General features: G+C 43.6%; 1 protein-coding gene across 1 annotated transcript; it reads left to right on the top strand.

The window, feature by feature from the left end:
• Positions 1 to 4945: 4945 nt before the first annotated feature.
• Positions 4946 to 6244, top strand: kcnj12b (potassium inwardly rectifying channel subfamily J member 12b; the record flags this gene model as incomplete). Its single annotated transcript, XM_084330909.1, has 1 exon — positions 4946 to 6244. One exon carries the CDS (start codon positions 4946 to 4948, stop codon positions 6242 to 6244), a length of 1299 nt encoding a protein of 432 aa, XP_084187035.1.
• Positions 6245 to 15649: the final 9405 nt, after the last annotated feature.

Genomic DNA, 15649 nt, shown 5'->3' on the forward strand with positions numbered 1-15649 from the left:
AATGAATGTATGGATAGTAATTTGTCAGTGTAAATCCACCATGTATAATGACTGTGTCACTTTCATGTTGTTGTTTTCGTTGTTGTTGTTGTTGTTGTTGTTGTTGTTGTTGTTGTTGTACAACAGTATTATTATTATTATTATTAGTATTATTAGTATTATTACTATAGTATTATAGGTCAATTGAGCCAGTTTGACATCTTGCCACTGTGTGTTGCCAGTGAAACCAAATACATGATACATACCTGTACATGACATGTTTATTTATTGATCTTTTGGCCTAAAGAAGACAAGATAAGTTAAGATAAGTTAGGTTAAGATAAGTTAAGATAAGATGAGTTGTGGGATATTTTAAAGGAGCCAAACAGTGAAACTATAGAAATGCAGATGAGTCTAATTGTATCAAAAGAACATGGCCACAGAAAAGTATCCTCAGTTTACAATCAGAGACAAGTGAAACACAAGCGTCTGACCAGAAAGTGAGAGTGAGCTCTGGTTAGACTTACAATAAATACACCAGCTGGGAATGACAAATGAAAACAAAGATGAACAAATTAAAACAAAGATGGGTTTAGGGGCTTTGTCTGATATGAAGACAACAAGAACAAGATGTGATTTTCTTGGACATGTCATATCTAAGTCAAACTTTGGGCCTTGGTTGTTGTTTTAAGAACACTGTTAACTCAATCAGCGCCGGACCCGATGATAGTCGGGTTAACTCGTCAACCGTTCAGTGCCAGCTGTGATCCAACCATGATTTCACTTCGATCACAATATGTGTGTGTAACGTTACCCAACAACGTGTGCCGTTGGTGACGATCAAAGCATAAAAAAAACTACCCCCCCCCCCGCCCCACCCTTTCATGCATTCATGATGAAACATAATACCGATAATATAGATGTGATTTAGAAATAGTAGCGTGTATAGGCGAGAAACGGCAACGTGTTTAGTGAGTTGCACGTACAGTATTGCTGCATAGCGTAGTTTTCTGGGATTAGACAGGATTACTCTAAAACTATACTCATATTCACCACGGTATAAAACGGGAATGTATGGATGAAAAAATCACTTTCTTTAACACATATTGAACGATAGATAGTCGCTGTCAAATGGGCCATAGTATTGTATCCATAGCTATAATATAGAATATAGTTATAGCTCTACAAACACCGCCACGTATTCCTATATTTTAGAGCGTCGGCCTGTTAACAACACATCACACATATCGCTGTGGAGTCCATTGAGTTAAGACTGTCGCCCTAGTGTCTGAGAAACTGTACACTAGTTAACTATTTAACTAGCCATGGCTGTACAGAGAATATGTATTTAAACAGAGCTATGAACTAATAGGCCCAGTAAGCTGTACAAATGATGTAATAGGATGAAACATATACTATTTACCATAACAGATGTATCTTGGGGAAACCACAGGTAATAACCCAGGAGGCTTTGGTTTATGAGAAAGGGTTTTGAAAAGCTATTATTAGAGATGATTCCCTGGTGAATCTCTCACACTTAGAGAGACTCTTTAAAGCCACTGTCCAGGTTTCTGAGAACTGTAATTGTGCCTCAACGGAGAAACCGTCACCAAGCACCACGTGCGCTCGTCAAACTGAAACATGTAGCAGCTCAGGAAAGCCACCCAGGAGTAGTATCTTTGAAAGTAATCTGAAAAACCCTGTCCCTTCATTGAATCTAAAGTCTCAAGTGAACTTATTTTTAGGAGCTGGTAGCACATCATAGAACCTTGTTGTGGGAACATACAGTACGTAGAGATTTTCCAGTGACAGGACTTGCTGATGGAAAATATCCCTGTAGCTTTCTACCTCCCACTGTAAGTGAAAAGACATTTTGAACCAGAGCTAGACATGGGGAAGAAGAAATCCATACAGCAATATATCACAATATTTTGCGTGGCGATAATATCCATACATTGAAGCCAAGTATTGATTAAAAAATAAATAAAAAAAGTATTACAAATAAAAAATATGTTGCTTGACAATCCCATTTTACTGCAATAAGAAGGATTGGAGTGAGGTGAACAGAGTGAAAATGTTATCTTATTAGATATTAGATGTGTGCAAAACTGTTTAGAGTGGGCGATGGGGGGGCGACAGTGGCTCAGGAGGTAGAGCAGTCATCTGGTAATCCAGAGGTTCCCGGTTTGATTCCCACTCCTCCCGGGCAGTGTGTCGAAGTGTCCTTGAGCAAGACACTGAACCCTTAACTGCCCCCGATGAGCAGGTTGGCACCTGCATGCAAATGACTACATGCACCATGCTGCCTTCTACTTAGGTTCGGCTATTTCCACTCAGACCCTAGAGCAGTGGTTCCCAAAGTGGTCCCTAGAGGGGTCGCGAGCTGATTTCCAGAATATTGATTGAAAAAAAATTATTAAAAAGAAAATTATCATATAGTTTCTAGTTGCAGCGGTGTGATAGTTAGATAACCTAGGTGGGGAACAACCAGGAGATCACTGCAACAGAGGGTAACGCAGTCTAAACTCACACAAGTTGGAGAACTATCTCTCTCTCTCTTGCTCTCACACACACAAAGAAAAAACAAAAAATCCATCAAAACCAGTGTTGTTGCTAATCATTGACACATGCTAGACTGTAATAATCCCCCCCAGAAAAATCTACTTTGCATTTGATATATTGCAAATATTTAACTTTTTGTGTTTTTTTACAACATTTGTGATGCCATCACACAGACTGGCATTTAAAGGGTACAAATTAAAAAATTCCTGCACCAAAATGCAGGCAATTAAGTCTTTGTAACAAAAACATTCCTGGTGGGGGACCCCCAGACCCCCCGCTTAAAAACTGGCCTGACTGGAGCTATATTTCACACTATATTTCCTGGACTGAATGATTTCCCCAGTCCGGCCCTGGTTAAAAGCCTCCAATGCTTATTAGTGCGTGTGCGTTTGAACATTTGCATGTTTCAACCATACATTACATTTTCTTTTTTATATATATATATAATAGTTCCCCCCCCCAGGGTCGCGGCCTGAAAACTTTGGAAACCCCTGCCCTGCCTAGAGGACCCTGGTCTGTTATGCTCTGTCTGGCCTTTAGGTCTCTCAACCTCTTGAGTTTACGAAGCACATCACGGTTATTATTGTGCACTGGGGGCGACAGTGGCTCCGGAGGTAGAGCGGTCGTCCGGTTCCCGGTTCGATTCCCGCTCCTCCCGGGCAGTGTGTCGAAGTGTCCTTGAGCAAGACACTTAACCCCTCTAACTGCTCCCGATGAGCAGGTTGGCACCTTGCATGGCCGCCACCGCCATCAGTGTGTTGACAGTGTTATCAAGAAGGCACGGCAACGCCTCCACTTCTTTAGGCGCCTAAGGAAGTTCCAAGTGAGTCAGAAGATCCTTAAGAACTTCTACTCATGCACAATAGAGAGCATCCTGACTGGCAACATCACCTCCTGGTTTGGGAATAGCACCGCACAAGACCGTAGCAGACTACAGAGAGTGGCCCGTTCAGCCGAACGCACAATTGGAGGTGGGCTTCCCACTCTCTAAGACATTTACAACAAGCGGTGCATGGGTAAGGCTAAGAGAATAATCAAAGACTCCAGCCACCCAAACAACTGCCTCTTTGAACTGCTGCAGTCAGGCAAGCGATACCGGAGTCTCATGGCAAGCACAGAGAGACTCAGAAGAAGCTTCTATCCTCAGGCCATCAGGATGCTAAATGACAATAACACTATGTAACAAACCATCAAATACACTCACAGCACACACATCCACACGCACACACTCACTTTAAACAAACAACTCACTGCAGCACCCACTTTACCCACTTTAGACACTTAACACAATTTATATCTATTGGTAAAGAATTTGCACTACAACTCATACCTCATTACACCTTACTGTAAATTGTACCTAAATTGTACCTCATCCCATTTCTGCACTGTACTGTATATTGTATTGTAACACTTTTGTCTACGTACTTGACTTCTATTTTATACTTATTTTATACTTATCTATTTTTATCTAGCACAATCTCTGGAGCAAAACAGAAAGAAGCATTTTATATAAAAGTATTCTGTACTTTTGTATGACAACTAATAAATAAACTTGAAACTTGAATGTGTGAGTGAATGGGTGAATGTGAGGAACAACATTGGAAAGCGCTTTGGATAAAAGCTGCTATATAAAATGCACCATTTATCATTTGTTACAATGTGTCACTATGCTAATAATATTAATTCTGTCTATTACTCAATTCATATTTCCTGCGGCTTTGGGTTCCTGAGATAAGTACTTATTAAATGCTTACAGTATTTGAGGACCCAGCAGCAACTTGCTCAGAAGAAGTTTTAGCATCTGCTGGGTCAGTAAACACTTGAAGCATCGTGGGAAATGTGTCACATGGTTGACCTAATGCAAACAGACCATTATATTATGTTACTATATCATTAATTTATTAATTATCATAGGGCAAAGGCAAATACTAAACCTGTGCAGAAAATAATAACTATTTCACATACTAACATACTAACTACTAACCTTCTTACTGTCTTCTACTATCATGCACTCTTCCACTAATTAATCTTCCTTGTCTATATTACTAACTACTATACTAATATGTCTCTACTACTATGCACTCAACACTGCAGCACCCAAGTTTCTCACTGTTTGATGATCATTGTTACTCAGTTGAAAGAGTCGTACCCTTCCTGCTGACTTGTCGTACAGAACCTTACAGAAGTCGCTTTGGATAAAAGCCTCAGCTAAATTACTAAATGTAAATGTAAATGTACTGATTTGTACTAATCGACTTCTCTTCTCTCTCCGTAGGAAGCTAAGGGTGTACCCTGCACTGCCGATCCCTCTTGGTACTGAATCTGAGGTGGAGGTGTTATTTCCTGTGAGCCTGGTCCATAAGGCGGTGGTGTGAGGTCGTGCCAGTGTCCGGCTGACTGCAGCATGAGCGCGGGCCAGACGCACCGCTACAGCGTCGTGTCCTGCGAGGAAGAGGGCCTGCGTCTCGGCACCACCATGCCGTCCATGGTGAACAGCTTCGGCAACGGGAAGATCTACACGCGCCGCAAGTACCACAGCCGGTTCGTCAACAAGACCGGGCAATGCAACATCCACTTCTCGCACATGGACGAGAAGTCCCAGCGCTACATATCTGACATCTTCACCACCTGCGTGGACATCCGCTGGCGCTACATGTTCGTGGTGTTCAGCCTGGTGTTCGTGACGTCGTGGCTGACGTTCGGCCTGGCGTACTGGCTCGTCGGCCTGCTGCACGGCGACATGGACAACCTCAGAGACGTCGAGAGCTTCGTTCCTTGCGTCAGCCAGGTGAACACCTTCGTGGCGGCGTTCCTGTTCTCCGTCGAGACGCAGACGACCATCGGCTACGGCTCGCGCTGCGTGACGGAGGAATGTCCCATTGCCGTCTTTGTGGTGGTCTTACAGTCCATCGTGGGATGCATCATAGACGCCTTCATGATCGGCGCCATCATGGCCAAGATGGCGCGTCCCAAGAAGCGGGCGGAGACTCTGCTGTTCAGCCACAACGCGGTGATAGCCATGAGGGACGGGAAGCTCTGCCTCATGTTTAGGGTGGGGAACCTGAGGAAGAGCCATATAGTGGAAGCTCACGTCCGGGCTCAGCTCGTCAAGCCCCGCATCACGGAGGAGGGCGAGTACATCCCTCTCGACCAGATCGACATGAACGTGGGATATGACAAAGGCATCGACCGGCTGTTTCTGGTGTCGCCCGTCACGATAATACACGAGATTGACGAGGAAAGCCCGCTATTCGGCATCAGCAAGCAGGACCTGGAAACGTCTGACTTTGAGATCGTAATCATACTCGAGGGAATGGTGGAGGCCACGGCCATGACGACTCAGGCGCGCAGCTCGTACCTGTCCACGGAGATCCTGTGGGGTCACCGCTTCGAGCCGGTGGTCTTTGAGGAGAAGAGCCAGTACAAGGTGGATTACACGTACTTCCACAAGACCTACGAGGTGCCGTCGACTCCGCGATGCAGCGCTAAGGACATGGAGGAGAGGAAGTTCCCGACGCCCAGCGCCAACTCCTTCTGCTACGAGAACGAGCTGGCCTTCATCAACAACGAGGAGGAGGAGGGGGAGGGGGAGGGGGAGCCGGGGAAAGAGGAAGATTGTTTGGCAGAGAGTTTGTCAGAGCCGATGAACAAGCAGCTCAGTCCCGAACAAGATCAAACTTCCCATAAAGAGTCAGAGATATGACTTCTCTGAACATCCATTTTGTGTGTGTCGGGTTGTTTTCAGGTGCAGTGAGAGGCACGTGACATATGAAGACATATGAAGACATAATGAAGTGCCCTAGGAGTGTTCTATAGCCAAGAGGACAGTAAGCACTCCAGCTAGTTTCGCAGAAGAAATAGGGAGAGCAGCACTGCTTTCTACACACGGATGGAGACTGGTCAAATATCTCTTCAGGAAAATTGTGTTCTTTCATGAGATTGTTGAATGAGCTTTATGAAATACAAATGTATTAATTTCAATTTGTACAGGTACAGTACATGCTATTAGGCATACAGGCATGAATATAGGATAGCTATGTATGGATTAGCCTATATTGAGTGTGATGATTTGGAGGCATTTCTCTGTAACTTCTGTTTACTGTGCTCAAATAGCTTATAGGGTTCAGAATGGGCAACTGTACTAAAGATGTCTGCCTCCATGTTTGATGTCATTCATTCAGTAGCTGCCCCACAATGCAAAGTGTCTAACATCGAACATCTACTTTTGCTGTTAGCTAACATTAGTGCTAACATTAGCAACCAAAACATTAGGGTAATGTCAACTACCAAATGACAATGCAAGCTAGTGTTACAATGTCAAATATGGTAACGTCTAAGCGTTAGACCTATTATTTGTAGCAAGTATTGTCTATAAAAATGGAAAATGCCACACTGCACAGTGGGATACACCAGGAGGACTGAATGATGTCAAACATGTGAGCAGACATCTTTGATACAGTTCCGTGTTGAGTGTGAAACCGGGGTCTGACATACTTCCTGAATAGTAGGATTGAAACTGATGTAACTGAGTAGATTTGAACCTGGGACCATAGGATCCACAGGCGGCCGCACTAACCAGCCGAGCTAAAGGGTCTGACCCGTTAGCAGGTGCTGGTTGACTGCGACTGACTCGTTAGTAGTTTAGTTGTCCTCCCCCAGTGAAGTGTGTTCTTGCACGTTCTTTCATCCACACATACACTTTCCCAGGGGTTTAGGCACTGAGATCGCACCCCCATTGCTACGTAAACCTGGATACAGATTCACAGGGCAGTGAGATCCCACCGCTGTCACCAATGGAACCGAGTGGATTTGAACCTGGGACCGTAGGATTCACAGGCGGCCGCACTAACCAGCTGAGCTAAAGGGTCAGACCCGTTAGCAGGTGCTGGTCGACTGTAGTTTACACTAACCAGCCGAGCTAAAGGGTCAGACCCGTTAGCAGGTGCTGGTCGACTGTAGTTTACACTAACCAGCCGAGCTAAAGGGTCAGACCCGTTAGCAGGTGCTGGTCGACTGTAGTTTACACTAACCAGCCGAGCTAAAGGGTCAGAGGTTAGCAGGTGCTGGTCGACTGTAGTTTACACTAACCAGCTGAGCTAAAGGGTCAGACCCGTTAGCAGGTGCTGGTCGACTGTAGTTTACACTAACCAGCCGAGCTAAAGGGTCAGACCCGTTAGCAGGTGCTGGTCGACTGTAGTTTACACTAACCAGCTGAGCTAAAGGGTCAGACCCGTTAGCAGGTGCTGGTCGACTGTAGTTTACACTAACCAGCCGAGCTAATGGGTCAGACCCGTTAGCAGGTGCTGGTCGACTGTAGTTTACACTAACCAGCCGAGCTAATGGGTCAGACCCGTTAGCAGGTGCTGGTCGACTGTAGTTTACACTAACCAGCTGAGCTAAAGGATCAGAGGTTAGCAGGTGCTGGTTCTGACCCGTTAGCAGGTGCTGGTCGACTGCGACCGACGCACCAGTAGTTTACACTGACGACATGCCAACAGTTATGACAACAGGCACAACTTGGATTCAATTGGCAACACATAGAAGTATAGGAAAAACAATAGCTCTGATAAAACAATTGCTTTCAACAACAAAGGTCAACACACTGAGGGTAGGTTACATGCTCATTAATATTTCAAGTATCTATTTGAGTTGGTGCATGTAAATGTTGTATCCCATTTACAACAGCCAGGATAGACTGGGACATGCCAGTAACAGCCAGCATAGACTGGGACATGCCAGTAACAGACAGGGACATGCCAGTAACAGACAGGGACATGCCAGTAACAGACAGGGACATGCCAGTAACAGACAGGGACATGCCAGTAACAGACAGGGACATGCCAGTAACAGCCAGCATAGACTGGGACATGCCAGTAACAGCCAGCATAGACTGGGACATGCCAGTAACAGCCAGCATAGACTGGGACATGCCAGTAACATACAGGATAGACTGGGACATGCCAGTAACATACAGAATAGACTGGGACATGCCAGTAACATACAGGATAGACAGGGACATGCCAGTAACATACAGAATAGACTGGGACATGCCAGTAACATACAGGATAGACTGGGACATGCCAGTAACATACAGGATAGACAGGGACATGCCAGTAACAGACAGGGACATGCCAGTAACATACAGGATAGACAGGGACATGCCAGTAACAGACAGGGACATGCCAGTAACAAACAGGGACATGCCAGTAACAGACAGGGACATGCCAGTAACAAACAGGGACATGCCAGTAACAAACAGGGACATGCCAGTAACAGACAGGGACATGCCAGTAACAGACAGGGACATGCCAGTAACGAACAGGGACATGCCAGTAACAGACAGGGACATGCCAGTAACAGACAGGGACATGCCAGTAACAAACAGGGACATGCCAGTAACAGGCTACTGAGGCAAAGCACATGCATAAACACCAAGGTACTGCAACTAAAGGGAAAAGGTGCGAAGCGTCACGCAGTTCTTCTAAAGAAACGTGGGAAACACGCGTCCCGTCTTCTCCGGTACTCCAGCTAGCTTAGCTCACCGGCGTTTTAAGCTAGGCTAGCCGATCCATATCTGCTTCCATTCATTTGTGCTAAGCTAGGCTAGCTTGCAGCCGGATAGCTTTCTACTGACCGCACAGAGAGGAAATTGGTATCTTATCTTCTTGTCTGACCCTGGATCATTTCCCATTTCCCATAACGTTGGCGTGTTTCCGTTAAATCTATGTGGAAAGAGTCCTGGGACCGCGATTAGATCACTGACACAGAAGATCTAACATCAACATGTAAAATCTCAACATCTGCAATGGGTTTCAGCAGCATCTGAAGTGAAGCAGCCTCTCTAGGAAAACAGACACAGCTTCACTCTAGGAGAACAGACAGCTTCACTCTAGGAGAACAGACAGCTTCACTCTAGGAGAACAGACAGCTTCACTAGGAGAACACACAGGAGAACAGACAGCTTCACTAGGAGAACAGACAGTTTCACTCTAGGAGAACAGACAGCTTCACTAGGAGAACACACAGCTTCACTCTAGGAGAACAAGGAGAACACACAGCTTCACTAGGAGAACACACAGCTTCACTAGGAGAACACACAGCTTCACTAGGAGAACACACAGGAGAACACACAGCTTCACTAGGAGAACAGACAGCTTCACTCTAGGAGAACATACAGCTTCACTAGGAGAACAGACAGCTTCACTCTATAGGCACTAGTTGGAAAAATATTTTTCACAAAATCTTCACAATGAAAATAAACTGCTATGGACACTCTGTAGCCTTTAGATATCACTCTGTAGCCTATAGATTGTCGTGTTACTTCACACAGTAACAAATACGTGAGTCCTCTGCTTTGGTTGTTAGTATCTTTATTAGCTTATGCCTCGCTACGTTACACGGGTGTCCATCTTAGGTTCCTCTCGAACTGTCCCTGACCCCCAGTACGGTGGCCTGTACACTTCGCGTATAGCGCACACACATTAACATAACACCACAAGATATTAGGTTAAACTTTTAGTAAAATGTCAACAATACTGCTGTTGAGACCAAACACACTAGCATGTCAGTTTTGCTCGTTGCCAGCTGACACAAGCACAGCGAGACAATGTTTTCCTTCACGTTGTATCTGAACAACGTGCTAATAATTATTACCCAGTTAACCTTCTTTGGTTTTGGTCCGTGTAAATTCTGTTTCCATGGCAACTCGCAATACAAAGAAAAAAGTACCCATGCATATTCCTGATTATACCTTGGTGTGGGTGAACACTCTTCTCTGATTGGCCGGCAGGGGTGCGTTAAAACTGTTCAATGGCCCTGTAGTTCAAAGCTGTACTCGTTGTCAACCTGTAACCGTAGCAACGTTAGCTGTCAAAGCTGTACTCGTTGTCAACTGCGACCAGGAAGGAAAACGCACCAATGGCGAGTGAAGAACTTTCACCAAAGATTTGAAAATGGTTTTATTTTATATTGTTGGCAAATGACCCTGGTACAAGCGGAACAATCTCGACTTCAATAAAGGCAAAAGGCTGATCCGTCGGTTGGTTCTCCGCCTCCCCGACGTGCCTCAAAACCGCGTAACGCACGCCTGCTCCTTGATGATCTCTCACTGGATGCATGAACACCTTATCCATAAAGACCTCACACCAGGTATTATCATTCTCACGTTGTTCTGCACCAGTTCTCCTCCCAAAACCTCACATTTCAGATTGAACCCTGGCGTGGCGTTCGGTCTGTGGGGACCTGTTTTCAAGATTTCAAGATTCAAGAGGTTTATTCGTCACATACCTACACGGGACATGTAGTGGAATGAAGGTGGCCATGCCCGGCTTGATTGTGCACAAAAATACAAATAATAATAGAATAAAATAGAATAGATAATAAAATAGATAAAATACAATACAATGCTAAGCTTACGATTTAAAGGTAATGAGTCCTATACACACTACTATACAATATACAGTTATGCTATATGTAACTATAATATACTAACTATACTATACAAAAACAAACAGTTATGTTTTTTAAAGTGACCTTTGCTTTTTCCTAACGTGACCTGTAGTGTGTTTGTGGGTGAGAGTGTGCAGGATGTGAGGTGTGTGTGTGTGTGTGTGTGTGTGTGTGTTCATGTGTGCTTGTGTGTGGAGAGACCATGCAGTGTTCTGTTGGCCTGGGGGAAGAAGCTGAGTCTGAATCTAAAAGAGTCTGAGTCTGAGTCTACTAAAAGAGAATGATTTCAACCTGAGACTCATTGACCTCGGCTCATTTTCTGTGAAAAGAAAACGTTTTCATTGAGTGCACAGTGTGCACCCCCCCCCCCCCTTCCCCTCAACATTTATAGTACATACTACGTGATTACAAAGGTGTGTAAATTGTAGGTGAAAACAAGTAAATATGGTAAAAATGCCTCCACCTTGTTTAATTTATATTGTTCAAGATAAACACGATTTATTACATTCATGACTTGGATTATTTTTTTTTCCTTTTCTTTACAGTCACACTTGATCTAAATCACATTTTATCACAAAAAACGAATAGCACTTATATTGATGAATGTGATCTAGGGCATTATTGGGTGAGAAACACCACACACGGGTTAAAAAGAGACACAGGGGTTAAAGGAGAACACTAATGTTTGTGGAAAAAAAGTCTGCACACCGTCTATAGTGTTCCCAAGTTTTAATGTACTTGAACACAACGTTTCGGCCTGTGGCCTTTTTCAAGTTTCTACTACGTTAAAGGAGAACACCCCACACAGGTTAAAGGAGAACACCACACAAGGGTTAAAGGTAGGGATGTCCGATATTATCGGCCGACCGATATTATCGGCCGATATCGGCAGTAAAATGTGATATCGGAAAATATCGGTATCGGTTTAAAAACAAAAAAAAACAATAACAATATTTGTTATATATATATCCAGTGAAATTATTAGTTACCTGAAATTATTCAGTTTTTTGGACGGGGAAACCCTGCATATATCGTATCGGTTGATATCGGTTGATATCGGTATCGGAAATTAAGAGTTGGACAATATCGGAATATCGGTATCGGTAAAAAAGCCAATATCGAGCATCCCTAGTTAAAGGAGAACACACTAGGGTTAAAGGAGAACACCACACAAGGTTTAAAGGAGAACACCACAACAGGGTTAAAGGAGAACACCACACAAGGGTTAAAGGAGAACACCACACCAGGGTTAAAGGAGAACACCACACAAGGTTTAAAGGAGAACACCACACAAGGTTTAAAGGAGAACACCACACCAGGGTTAAAGGAGAACACCACACCAGGGTTAAAGGAGAACACCACACAAGGTTTAAAGGAGAACACCACACAAGGTTTAAAGGAGAACACCACACCAGGGTTAAAGGAGAACACCACACAAGGTTTAAAGGAGAACACCACACAAGGTTTAAAGGAGAACACCACACCAGGGTTAAAGGAGAACACCACACAAGGGTTAAAGGAGAACACCACACAAGGTTTAAAGGAGAACACCACACAAGGTTTAAAGGAGAACACCACACCAGGGTTAAAGGAGAACACCACACAAGGGTTAAAGGAGAACACACAGGGGTTAAATGAGAACACCACACAGGGGTTAAAGGAGAACACCACACAAGGTTTAAAGGAGAACACCACACCAGGGTTAAAGGAGAACACCACACAAGGGTTAAAGGAGAACACCACACAAGGTTTAAAGGAGAACACCACACAAGGTTTAAAGGAGAACACCACACCAGGGTTAAAGGAGAACACCACACAAGGGTTAAAGGAGAACACACAGGGGTTAAATGAGAACACCACACAGGGGTTAAAGGAGAACACACAGGGGTTAAAGGAGAACACCACACCAGGATTAAAGGAGAACACCACACCAGGGTTAAAGGAGAACACCACACAAGGGTTAAAGGAGAACACCACACCAGGGTTAAAGGAGAACACCACACCAGGGTTAAAGGAGAACACCACACAAGGGTTAAAGGAGAACACCACACACAGGTTAAAGGAGAACACCACACACGGGTTAAAGGAGAACACCACACCAGGGTTAAAAGAGAACACCACACAAGGTTTAAAGGAGAACACCACACCAGGGTTAAAGGAGAACACCACACAAGGGTTAAAGGAGAACACCACACAGGGGTTAAAGGAGAACACCACACCAGGGTTAAAGGAGAACACCACACCAGGGTTAAAGGAGAACACCACACCAGGGTTAAAGGAGAACACCACACCAGGGTTAAAGGAGAACACCACACCAGGGTTAAAGGAGAACACCACACAGGGGTTAAAGGAGAACACCACACCAGGGTTAAAGGAGAACACCACACAAGGTTTAAAGGAGAACACCACACAAGGGTTAAAGGAGAGCACCACACCAGGGTTAAATGAGAACACCACACAAGGGTTAAAGGAGAACACCACACCAGGGTTAAAGGAGAACACCACACCAGGGTTAAAGGAGAACACCACAACAGGGTTAAAGGAGAACACCACACCAGGGTTAAAGGAGAACACCACACCAAGGTTAAAGGAGAACACCACACCAGAGGATGAGAGGAAAGGGGAAAGGCTTCTAACAGACCCATGGTGTTGGAGGGCTGCCAGATGAAATGGAATAGTCTAACTAAAGTCTAAAATTAAACCTCTTAGTCACATGCTAGACTGGGATGAAGGAGTGGACGTTACAAGCAACATCTGTGTCCTGTAGAAACGGGCACTACAGACCCAATCCATAAAGCCGAATGTAAATACAAGGGAAGCCAGAAAAGCCTAAATATAACTGTCTAATAACTGTTAAAGAATTAAATATGATGGGACTGTATTTAAAAACATGGGTAGCACTTTATAATAACACCCTGTTATAATACATTTATAAGGTATTTGTAGATAATGAACTAATCATGAACAAACCATTTATATACATTCATAAATGATTATTAAATCATTTATAACTATATTTGTATACCATTTACAAAGTATTTATAACGCATTAGTGGATAATGAACTAATCATGAACAAACCATTTATATACATTCATAAATTATTATTAAATCATTTATAACTATATTTGTATAACATTTACAGATTAGTTCTACATTATTTATAACTCATTATCAACATTGTTTGTACTTGATTTGTTCATCATTAAATAATGTTGTTTAATGTGTAGTAACACATTTGTAGATGCTTTGAAAAATGGATATGAAAAAACGACTATAGTGTATCTCCATTTATTTGTCATGTTCAACAAATGATTTGTTAAGACATTCATAAAACATTTATAAATCATTTGCAGATGCTATCGTGGGGGCCAATCTAAAGTGAAGCCTATTCATCATTAACAAGTGTCTAATACAGTTAATTATTTGTTTACTTTTTCATCACATGTTACAAATGTTGTAGACAGCTTTCGGATACACCCTTCTTTGTGACATCAAACAGTGACAGAATTAGGACTAAAGATAAATGCAATTTTATTAACATATAAAATACATGTGCATGACATATAGTGTAACATCGGGGGGTACTAGGACCCAGGAGTACCCTGGCCAGGTATTGAAGAGTATCTAGAGAGGAAGTCTCACGCGAGCGAGACTTGACGTCACGTGTGTTGCCGTCTGTTTGAATGGAAGCACAAGTTATCCGTGCTGTGTCTATACTTTCGCTTTTAATAAGGTATGAGCAGGTTAAACACCTTTTTTTGTTGGTAAATCTATTCCATCATTTCCGACCTACAAACAACTCTTATATGTTGTGTGCTCAGTGCTCAGTATGTATGTGATGACGACACGACACACAAGAGTAATAATTATTTGTGTCGTGTCATCATCACTGAGCACACTGAGCACACAAATGTAACGTTAGCGGCCACCACATCTACACAAACGTCTACACAACATATAAGAGTTGTTTGTAGGTCGGAAATGATGGAATAGATTTACCAACAAAAAAAGGTGTTTAACCTGCTCATACCTTATTAAAAGCGAAAGTATAGATGCAGCACGGATAACTTGTGCTTCCATTCAAACAGACGGCAACACACGTGACGTCAAGTCTCGCTCGCGTGAGACTTCCTCTCTAGATACTCTTCAATACCTGGCCGCCTATAACTGTTCCGCAACTGTAAGTTACTTCCGGGGTAGGCCTGATTAGCCCCGACAGGCACGTGACGCGCAACTTTCTCTGCCGCGCGGCACGCTCCGCGGAGCGGAGCGGCAGAGCTTGCGGAATTATGTAACTGCCCTAATCCGCCATGACTTTCATTCTGCGCTTCAGCTCACCTGGCAGAGCAGCGGTCCGTTGTTGACGAGTTCGAATCCCATCAAATTTTTTTTTTTAACGTGATTTTTTTTTTAACGTGTATTCTTTCGCCGGTTAAGGTTAGGCATGGTTAAGGTTAAGGTTAAGGTTAGGCATTGTTTCGGAGTTGGTTAAGGTTAGAACGGTTAAGTTTAAGCGCTGTTAAGGAGCTGGTTAAGGTTAGAGTTTGTCTTAGAGAATGGCAATATTCTTTCTATGGTTAAGGTTAGGCATGGTTAAGGTTAAGGTTAAGGTTAGGCATTGTTTCGGAGTTGGTTAAGGTTAGAACGGTTAAGTTTAG

The sequence above is a fragment of the Notolepis coatsorum genome, assembly GCF_963971535.1.
Source record: "Notolepis coatsorum genome assembly, chromosome: 15".
NCBI lineage: Eukaryota > Metazoa > Chordata > Actinopteri > Aulopiformes > Paralepididae > Notolepis > Notolepis coatsorum.